Here is an 11,706-nt window from a genome sequence, read left to right as displayed (position 1 = left end):
TTTTTCTACCTAAGATGCTGTTAAAAATGTGCCTGTCAGAAAACTGAACAAGGAAAAGACCTCAGTAAATTTTATTTTCTAGTTTATATACTAAAACCAGCTATATAGCACTTAGATACTTGAAAACAAGATCTTAACCTTTTGAGTTACAGGTGCTCAGTATTTCTGAAAATAAAGTCAGTTTAATTTTCCATAAAATAATCATAACTTGGAGCTTTTCCATTAAGAAGGATGTTTAACATTTTACAGAGCAACTACACAAATTCAATTTGTGCCTGAAACAGCCTGCCACCCAGATACTGCTGAACTTGTTTTGAAGAAAAAATTTGTGTAAGTTTACAGACATTGTACATCACAATCCCTTAAAAAGACCAAGAAGTTAGAACAATGCAATGGAATGGCAACATTTATAAACCAGTGTACCTGGATTGTTCCATAATATGAACTTGAAATCATTATTTTTAGTACAGGGTTCCCATTGCCTTACACTGACAGTACTCTTAGGGGAGCACTGAGTTTGGAGGGTGTGAGTTACAAGCTGCCATTAAGTAACTTGATAATACGTTATTCTCTGTGATGATTTTGATGGACCTTGCAAATACTTAAAGGAGGTTGTACATTAGTAGATAAACAAGTGTTACACTACATACTTTTCATACAAACCTTACTTTGTACCTGCTAAAAACAAAACCACAGATTGAAGAGGAATTTAACATTTAAGATATTTGTATATCTTTTCCAAGCATACTTAAAGGATTTAATGATATGTTCCATTTTCAACAAATTTTAGCACTTGAATGATGTGCTGTCTTAATTCATTTGAATCAGGATTAGTAATTGTTTATGGTTTCAGCCTAGATGCGAGGTAGACACAGTTTGAAATTCAATTAAAGGTACTGAAAGAAAGTAATACCTTAACTATGCATCTAAGCATAATTACTGAGTTTGAATTACTTTTGAAAACCCAATTTAGAAGTGCAAGTTTACACCAGCAGGTGTGAGTTGAGCATGGTGGGCAATCTTATCCTTTTACCAAGGAAACGTAATTAGCAATAGTCATGAAGATGTGGCAGTGTGAGCCTTCAGCTGTCTGCAGAGGCACTCGGACTAGAGGAGCCTACAGGATCTGTGCATCTGCAATGGTAGAATAGCTCCTGCTGACTACACCAGATCTAGCTCAGGCACACTCACCCACACTGAATGCACATCTTTTAATTGCACTGTAACATGATCAACTTTGCTTAGATATCAGAAAATATCATTCCACTTCCTTCCAGTGAATAATGATTCATTCAACTTTTAGATCCAAAGGTCTTCAACAAATAAATAAAAGCAAGATGACTTCTATTAGGGAAATACTTTACTATAAAAAACCCTAAAGATTTCACAAGAGCAACACTTACACAAGTAATAAAAATGTAGAAAACATTTCCCTGTATTTATAAATATGTAACTTGCATTTTCTTAGAAATTTTATTCACAGCTTAGTTTTTTGTTGAATCCAAACTACACTTGTTTCCTTACAACCATATGGAAGCTCTTGAGTTAGCTCACAGCTGAAATATGTAGTTTTCCATGGGACATATTGTATGCTGAGTGATTGAATCTAAAAGAAACAAAAAAGCAGGATTATTTAAGATAAAATGCAAAAGAAACATTAAAAAGCAACAATGTACTTCAGAGCAATTTCTGGTATAAAACAATTTGGTGGAGCTGAGAACCCAGAGAGAGAAAATTAATGCAGTGAAATGATAATACTGCAGGCACTTACCATTTACTTAAGCTTTAAAAAGGTGCTGCATTATCTACCTACATGCTTTTTATTGTGGTCAACCTTGAGTGAATTAATTGGCAGCTGGTACTAAACTGCAGAAAGCAGATAGCCACAAACCAACTGGATTGCAACAGTGAAGTGTCAAAGATCAGACAAAACTTCAGATCTTGATTTATTTGATTAAGATGGCAATCTTAAGGTGACACTGTTCATACTATTAAGTAAACAGTTGCTGAGAAGGGGCTGAGCTTCAAAGGCCTGTATCCTTCCTTTAAAGTATCATACTTTTTTTCCTGAATTTTGATGATTCATCATTTAAAATCCATTAGCTGGGGCTTGCATAACTGTGCCTCGTGAGCAGGACATAACAATTAGAAAAGGCACCATCAGGCTGAAAAAGAGAACTGAATTATTTGTAAAGGGCACAAAGAATTCAGAGTCCTTTTTCATTAGCAGCCAGATATGCAAATCCTTCAGCCCACTGATGGGGAGTGTGGCCTGTCCAGCTGCAGGTAGATTATGAGATACTGGCCCTGGGGTGAGGCAGAACTCCATGAGACCAGTAAAAGAGTGGGACATGCCACATGAGTTGCATGCCTCTTTAGATCATTACCTTTGTCCATCTGGAATTTACGACTGGAGTACTACTATATGAAACTTTTGTGTTTAATTTACCACATCATATTTTTAGTCTTGCATAAACCTCTTGTATCCTCATCTGGTCACTTCTTTTTGGCCACACTTGCTCTTTAAGTCTTCTTTGAAGCCAGAGAAAGGCACAATAAACAATGCCTTGTTCTTATGCCTCTCTCTTAAATCTTCACAATTTTATCTTATACTTTAAGAAAGTCTTGAATAACATTTGCATTTAGATTAGTATTTTTCCCTTATGGCTCACTTTTCCTTTCTTCTTTAGTGGTATTTTCTTTCAGGTTTTAAGTCATTATGATCTGATAGCATTAACGGTCGAGAGATTAGGACTTGCTTGGCTAGTCTCATATAACATCAATTCATGTAGTACATTTATTGTTAGAGTCTGAGTGAGCACTATTTAGAGAAGTTTGACATAGTGTATGATGAAAATTTAACTTATATTTTCTAGTATGCAGAAGGTCCCTTTTTGGAAAATACCCTTATCTTGTCTGAAAAAGAGAGTCAGACTGGAAGCTGTGAATCCTACATAGATTATCAAAAGCTTTTCTTGGAGGGTGAGGATATTGCAATTTTACATCTGATTCTCTCCAAACAGATAATTGTTAGAACTGCGGTGTCCATTGTGGAAAAGCAATGGACTGACAACTCTTAGAAACTTAACAGCAGATTTAAAAAAGAAACTTTTTGCAAGTGAAATAGAGACTGCAGAAAATTGTCTTTCAGATGCACAATATACAATGCAGGACAGATTATCAGAGGGTGCTACCACATTTCAGTAGTTTTATGCCACTTTATACCAGTTAAAGATCTTTTTTACTAGATCTAAAATTGAAATACGTGCCATTTTAAAAAGCAATTATCCTATAGGGGTTTCCTCATAATTTAGTTTGCCCTAAATGAAGCAATCATAGAAAAGATAAATTTGAAAATCTTTGGATGAAGTTTGTTCTTGGTAAAATTACAATGGTGATTACCAGGACCACCATAAAGAAGTCTTAGTTGTAAGAGAAAGTCCTCACCATGGAGACAACCTTCCTGAAAACTGTAGCAGTCTGTTCCATTTTCTTCCCTCCACAACCTCAGTTTAGCGAACTATCTACAGTCAATTTTGGAATAAATATTCAACAATATTTTATAAGAGTTGAAATTTAGTGTCTTACCTAATACCCATTTTTCTGATAAACATTTTATTTCCTGGTACTTCTTTCCTGGTTTTTTTCCTATACAGATTTTTGCCTGATGTAAAGCTTTACATATTTTCCCTCCTGACAATTGTATAAGTTCAATTAGCTTTTTGCAGGGTGGCTGACTGGTAGGAGATACAAACATGACAGGCTGGTTTGAAAAGAGATTCTGTTGGTATTTTCTTGTTGATAGGTGACGCTGAAGTCTGCAGATCTGTATTTGAGGAAACAAGGAAATTAATTAACCAATGTGTTGCATTTCCATTCAGAGTAAAACTAATCCTTGTCTTCTTTAATTCAGAAAAAAAGAATTATAGTAAATGAGTATGAACTTTACTTTTTCAGGTGTATCAGAAACTCTTGGGTAAACTATACAATGATTTTGCTGATCAATATAATTCCCAAACCAGAGTTGAGACTATTGTGTTATAGGTCAGGTGGTTTACCTATAAAACTTCTTAAAGCACTTGACAGTATTATTTTTCACTATAATCTTACATTTTTACTTTTGTAACACTGGCCATCACACAGAAATATTAAAGGATATTATAAATAATTATAGTCTTGCAGCACAAATACGAACTGTGAAAGCCTTTACTATAGATAATGCTCATCAGTTTACATTGGGAAGCTTTAAAAACATATCTAATTCAGGGTTTAAACTACTTTGGGACTTTTCCCCTTTGTATCCCCCTACAGACACAAATGGCATTTTCTCTCAGATGTATGAAGTGACACAAATGTACTAGAACTCAGAGAAAACTGTTCCATGTAAACTGGAATTTTTCATACAGATGATCAACATGAGCACACTACATAGAGGAAAGGTCACTCTGTATGTATCTGGCTTATATGAGATGTCTGAACGGTGGAAGAAACTACTTGTTGAGTGGATTCATTCCTCCAGTCCTGGCACAAACCTGCTGTGAAACCTTAGGCACTTAAGGATTAAATGCAATAATATATCTGCTTGGCAGATGTGCAGCCAAAGTCTTCAGCTGGTTTACAGGGCTTTATAAAGCCAGGCAGTTCTTTGGCATGTTCACAAATCCCTAGATAAAAGTCAAAGTGAATTGCCGTAGCACTTTCGATCAATTAGCTAGATGAAGCACCTGCAAAGTGTGAAGCCCATGCTAAGGTGAGACTTCATAGCTCAGTGGTTCTGTGCCACTGTCCTCTGCTACTCTTGGACAAGTCAATCGAAATCTGAATTTTGAGATCTCCTCCATCAATAAATAATTCAACTTTCTCTGATTGTTAATTTCTTGGCTGCTGTCCTGAGAATATATTCCATTCTTCTGTGAACTTAGGTTTACAAATGACATGGCACCTAATCCTATCTCATGGAAGTCAAACAGCTGCTAAATAATTTTGTTGATCACGGCATCAAAGCAGAGTTATATTTCATATTTTGGAGGAGCCAAACTCACTGAGTGTATCTGATGGCCCTACCTGTACATAAGTTGGCACCCAATACTTTACACAAGTGCAGAAGATCTGGTTTTGGACTCGGTACAGTACTGCCTACCTCCATCTGAGCAGAATGCTCTTCTATGAATATCTATCTGCAGGGCATCTTGATGTAATGAAAACCAGAAAATTAATCATTGTACATTTTTAATATATGGTATGAGATTTGGAATTTGCTAGGAGTACCACTTGCTGATGGGTCTTGAGAGGCCACGATCGGTGCCCATTTAGGGACTAGCTCAAGAACATAAACCACTTTGCAGTCTCTGATGTACAGAACAGTGCTGTAATTTTGGTATTACTAGGACTGCAATAATTCATTTTAATTAATTAAAAAATTGCACAGTTGTGAAACTACAAAAGTGCTTGTGGTAAGCAAGGTCATCAAATTAAAGAATGCACTATAGTGCAAAATAACAATCTCTTCACATCAGTCTCAGAACAACCCCATGACAGATGCAATGCCGTCTTAGTTGGTCTGACACAGAGCTCTCTGGAATTGTTTACTGTCACAAATCAGATGCGACTCATAGAATAAAGACCAATAAAGACCAATAAAGTTACCAAGAGACTTTAAAGCTAGTTTATCTAAAATGAATCAAATTTAACTAAAAAAGACAGAAGTTACACTGTTTGTGTCAACCTGGAACTCTAAAATTTTAAAGATGAAAATTATTAGGTTGAGAAGCTTTTATCTTAAAAATGCAATAGCACTTGTGTTAGAGAAAAGACACCAAATATAAATTGTTGCAATCTGCTATTTCACATATTTTAGGGAATATAATTTAAAAGGGCTAATTGTATTCCCAATTCCTCAAACTTTTCTCCTGAAAGGACTTATTAGCTGCCACTGTAATGAAAACTCATTCATATGATACAGCTTCCTATAGAAAGAATTAAATTAATATTAAATTAATAATGGATTAAATTAATATTAAAAGTAAATGTGTACACAGCTGATCATCAAATCAGGAAATCCAAATTTTAAGGACCCAACAGCACTCACCTCAGCTGATGTCCACAAATAGCATGCTTTATTCTATACATTTAGTACATATTAAGAGAACCCAGGAAAGTGAAATGCTGACATTCTGTAGATATTTTCTTAAACTGCCTTTAAAATTTCAGCTATGTGCATTATCAGTGCATTTGAGAGGAGGACAGGGTAAGAACACAATACGTCTCAGTGGTATTGTCAAAAGAAAGCTTCAGCATGGAACATCATCTTTACGCTTCCTTCATCTGGATCACCACCACCACCACTTTCCCGACAGGCTGTGCTGGGGTTTGCTCAAGCACACTGGGTCCACACACAGGTCTTAGAGACAGGGAAAAATCACAGCATTTATGTTCAGAGCTCAGAGAGTAGTCTGAAAGATTAACTTTGCTTTCTGGCCCACTAACGTGAAAGAAACACCACTAGCCAGTTGCTGAAAAGGCAGCTAGCTGACCACACAGGGTTTGGCGGTGGGATGAGAGGGCACAATCTAGCTCTTGCCCCTGAATTGACTCAGCTGCCTTTTGCAACATCAAAGCCTTCGTGGCACTCCAGGGGTGCTCACAGTCCTTTGAAACCACACACATTTCACGTAAGCTTTTGCAAATAAATAAATAATTCCTCAGCAGAGACCAAGCCTGGGAAAATATCAGACCCCAAAAGTGACTATTTCCACAAATTGTGTATGTATCAGTCAGTAGTTACGCTTACAATTGAGTCATTCCCTATTATAACAGACAGCATCAATTTTCCTTTCTAATTATATGCGTTAGCAGATGGACGGAGAACCAAAATGTTATAAAAGCATTTATTTACTCTTTTTGGTAAGATCCTCATTCTTTCTCTAGCTGGATGAACAGCAGGAAGACACCTCTTCTATGTTTGCATTTCTCATTAACGTATCATTAATTTATATGTTTGTTTGAACCTGAGTTTTGAAAGGAAAAAAAAAAATCATTCTTGACAGAAGTAAAACTTAAGGACAATGTATGATAAAGAAATAGAGCCTTTCTTCATTATAAAAAAAACCCACAAAAAACATTTCACCAACTGTTGTCCCTCCTGTGACTGATTTTCAATCCCCACAAGCCAAAAGAGCATATTTTATAAAAAAGCCAAAACTTTGCAGCTTTGCCTAGAACTTTATGAAAGTAGCTCCAGCTGGGTAGGGTGTGGGAACAAGCACAAAACCCCATAAAAGTCCAAGGGTGTGATCTTTTCATGAGGCTCAGGAGATAGTCATCAAGTCCCACAGAGGTATTATCTCTGAGCAGATACCTGAATTCATGCAATAGAAGATGTAAGAAAATAATTCTGGATGTACTTGGAAAGTTTTCAGCATTGCGACTGCTAATATCCTATATAGAGAACACAGTTTTCAGTGTATTTCCAGAAAATAGCACATGATGTGCTGTAATTATATCTTGGTTATTGTTACTTGAAAAAATAATAAACATGTTTTATTAAATGCAAACAGCAGAAGATAAAATTGAAGACATAAGTTTGAGGAGAGAAGGTTGTATATTTTATGGTTTATATCTATCCTAAGACCAAGTATTATTGCATTTGAAGTTGATGAGAAATTGCTCATTTTCACTAAAAAGAAAAGCGTCTGACTGTTGAAGTCTTCTGGATTACTTCACCACTCTGCAACTATTAAATGATAGAAAAACCATAAAACTGATAAAAACAAAACCCCAAACTTTATGGTTTGATAATGTACAAATTTAACAAAAAGAGACACATAAAATAGCATATTCATTTAACATAGTTGGCTGATGTTGCTGGGGAAATATTAAGCTCTAAGATTTTAACATTCATGTGATTTCAGTATGGATAAATACACTGGACAAGTAATGTTTACATTTTCAGTTACTGTAATTCTGTACAAAGACCTTGTGAAGAACGCACTCAGAACTACAACACTGTTAGGAAACATTACACTTGCATGGTTATATGCATTTTCAGACAGTCCGTCATTTAGTAAAAATTTAAAAGAAAAACACATATGTGGAACCCCATGTACATGTAAAGATCAAGGGCTCATACACATCCACACAAGTAGAGAATCAGTCTGCTTCTGATAAAGAGGAGTGTATTGCAGCGTGCAGACTTCTGAAAGTACAGTTATCCTGCAGTGAGGAATTTGCAGAATCTGCAGGACCCTACAGGGATCAAGGAAGTTTGTGTTAACAATGCAGTATTCCTGCAGGACAAAGAAGAAATGCTCTCTTTTTCATCTTTCTAAATATCAGGTTTAATAGGAGAATAGAAGCAACTAACCAAACAGCAAATCTATTTTTGTAGGAACAATGTGTGATATATATTTTCTACTTAAATTAAAAGCTCATAATTTTAGTTTGATTTCTTATAATTTATTTTAGCAGTTTGCTGATTTTTTTAACACATTGAGAATACTAAAAGCTTTAAAAATTACACTGAAATGCTGTACTACATAAATAAATTGGTGCTCTCTAGTATAAAAGAGCATGTTAAGAGCTGGAAACAACTTCCTTCAGCAAGCTGTTTCACAAAGAAATAGATCCTCAGCCTTGAAGAATTTTACCTAAGTTAATGGAACATCACACGGATGCAGGACCCCACCTGGTTCAAGCTATACTACCATACTATTATCTCAACAACACCCAGAACTTTATTCCACTTTTTGGCATGAAATGCATTTGTTATTGCTAGCAATGTTTTTCATTCTCAGAGCAAAACTCAACTTGCAACATTAATGTAAATTATTTACAAATATTGTATTCTTATTTCTGAATATTTATTGAAACGCTTTCTCAATGGTTATCGATATCATTTGGCTAAAATAGAAGCTCCCTTTCTGTCAAATTAGAGAAACATAAGCCTTCAGACAGAAGTGAAAACATACTTTCTGAATGCTTGGTAAAGCTACATCAGGATCCCAGCACATGCACAGAAACGGAGAAAGGCACACTTGGTGTATGTTTGTGCAGTAGAAGACGACTGGTGCACTGAGCCAGGAGTCAGAAGTGGAGGGAGATAGAGCGGAAAATTTGGTCCAGAAAAAAGAAACCTTCAATATCTGGTCTTGAAAAATAAAAAGGAAAGTAAAAGAAGGAGAAATGGCACATAGTCAAGACTATGTTATCTGGAAAATTCTCCAAAACACAGTTTCTTCCCTTCCTCTGTATAGTCCTTCAAGTAAGTGTTTCCCAGCCAAGACAAGGGCGAAGGGAAGAATGCTTCAATCCAGACAATTTAGCCGATACTGTTTCTTTCCACTGCGTGTTGGCAGACAACCTTGCTTCTCTCAAATCCCATAGACTGGTAAGAAAAGTTAATTTCACCAATTTATTCTCTGAAAGACTGAGTCCCAGTGGGAATACTGTATGAAAATGTTTGGCAAATAAATCTACTGTTTGGCAGATATTCAAAATTATACTGGAAGATGTTTGAACCATTTTTTCCGGCATAGCAAATTTTTGCAGGAAAAAAGATAACAAATTCACTTATTTTTAGTTTAATTTCCTTGTTTTCCAGAGGTAGAACTATTTTTAAATACTATGTAATATCAACATTATCAACTATAGGTTAATGAAAAGCAAATTAGGGTAAAACAATAAGTCTTTTCCCTTTTGAGGATAAGTATGACTTCTAAATCAGGGAGCTGTATTTCCAACACATGTCACTTAAAAACACTTTGCTAAGATTGTAAGATGTGGTCACTTTACTATAATTATTTGTTCATAACTTCAAAAAGATTCTGAATTCAATATATTTGCATTTGGTCTCAACACAAACTAATTATTTTTGAAACTTAAAAAAATCCTTTCATTACAGGTTAGCTAACAAAGGAAGGATTTTTCAGGATTAGAAATTTAAACCTTGCTTCACAAATACCTCAGGAACTTGTCCATTCTTGTTTTTGTCTAACTTCAAGAGAATTAAACCAAAGTGACTACCAGGCAGTGATAAGACTGCAAATTTCAATTGCAAAGTTATGTCAAAATTCTACAAATAATTATCAATTATAACTGGGAGGTGTTTTCCTCACCTGAATATCCATAAAGCAGCACTGTGCCATGCATCGCTCCGAAGAGGCATCTGAGTGTGGCACATACAACTCTGAGCCCTGCATCACTGGCATACCGCAAGGGTTACATATACTACATGCAACAAGCCCCCAAGAATCCCAGTATAATTCAAAGACACCAATTCTCCACTTCCATACACAATCTAGTTCAATATTTATCTTCTCTCGCAGTTAAAAGGCTTTTCTTAATAACATAACCTAAATTGCCTCTGCTGCATTTTCAGCCTGTTTCTTCTTGTCCTAATGCCAAGGGACATGGAGAACAATTTCTTCTCTTCCTATTTGCAACAACCTTTTAAATAATTGAAGGCAGTTATCATGTCTCCCCTCAGTCTTCTCTTCTCTAGACTAAACAAACACGGTTCTTTCAGTCTTTGCTCATGGGTCATATTTTGTAGACCTCTGATCATTTTGTTATTCTCCCCTGGATTCTCTCCAGTGGATCGACATCTTTCCTGAAGTGCAGTGCCCAAAGCTAGACACCATATTCCAGCTCAGGCCCCACCACTGCTCTGCACACTGCAAACAATTCATGTATCGTATGCATAGCATTCCTGTTCACACATCCTAGTATGCCTGCTTCTTTTATCAGAGTATGACATAGGTGACATATATTGTTTCAGATCCTCTAAAATACTCAGTTGCTCTTTTGGCAGAAATATTGCATTGTCAATCTGCAGGTGATTATTTCTCCCTCCTTTGCACTTGTCCTTACTGAACTCCATCATACTTATTTCTGATCATTCCTTATATCTCTCAAGGTTATTTTAATTCCAATCTGTTGTGGTTTAGCTCTGGTAGGCAGCTAAGCACCACACAGCTGCTTGCTCCCCACCTCAGTAGGATGAGGGGAAATTCAGAAGGGTGAAAGTGAGAAAACTCATGGGTTGAGATGAAGACAGTTTAGTAATTAAAAAACTGATGGAGTCAATCTACAGTTCTACAACTTTAGGAGATGATTAATCAGATTTTCCAGCCTGGTAGCTTAGCAAAATTGTAGACAACTGTCCTGGTTTAACCAGGATAGGGTTAAGTTTCCCCAGCAGAGGGGGGGAGCTCTAGCCGGGTTATTCAGATACCATGCAGACGTCACATCCTGGCAGGTCACATTTTCCTGGCGCGGAGCGCGGTGCACTCGTGGTTTTGTACATCGTGCTTCAAACTGCTGTATTTGGTAGCTATTTTGCTCTGTTCATTGCTATCACTATTACTGTTATTGTTATTGTTGTTGTTGGTTGTGTTGCTATTGCACTGTTGTATTAAACCTTTCCTTATTTCAGTCTTGGGGCTTTGTATTTCACTCCCTTTGTGGGGGAGGGGCAGCGGCTGCGTGGTCTCAGACCCCGGCAGGGGTTAAACCACCACAACAACAAATGCAGTATATGGACGGGATAGTTGTACATTTTATGCCAATGATTCCTACGTGTGCTGGTGTGGTGGCCTTGTTATATGTATGACAAAGAGCTGATTTGAGCATATATGGATGCTCTGTGCAGCAGATCTAAGTGAGCCATGTTGAATCCACCATTTTGTATCTGGCGTTATTGATAGGACT

General features: G+C 36.4%; 1 protein-coding gene across 1 annotated transcript in view; it reads right to left on the bottom strand.

Moving 5' to 3' along the window:
* Window positions 1-1,539: 1,539 nt before the first annotated feature.
* MCPH1 (microcephalin 1) overlaps window positions 1,540-11,706 on the bottom strand; it is a 134,498-nt gene continuing 124,331 nt past the window's right edge. Inside the window, exons 13-14 of the mRNA XM_074861695.1 lie at window positions 3,589-3,826; window positions 1,540-1,606 (exon numbers count right to left, since the gene is read on the bottom strand). Of these exons, the coding sequence (XP_074717796.1) occupies window positions 1,551-1,606; window positions 3,589-3,826 (294 nt within the window). The 3' untranslated portion in view covers window positions 1,540-1,550. The remainder of the gene's footprint in view (window positions 1,607-3,588; window positions 3,827-11,706) is intronic.

Source organism: Strix uralensis, chromosome 3 (assembly GCF_047716275.1).
Source record: "Strix uralensis isolate ZFMK-TIS-50842 chromosome 3, bStrUra1, whole genome shotgun sequence".
Lineage (NCBI taxonomy): Eukaryota > Metazoa > Chordata > Aves > Strigiformes > Strigidae > Strix > Strix uralensis.
The sequence above is the reverse complement of the archived record's forward strand: the minus strand, read 5'-3'. Positions and strand labels throughout refer to the sequence as shown.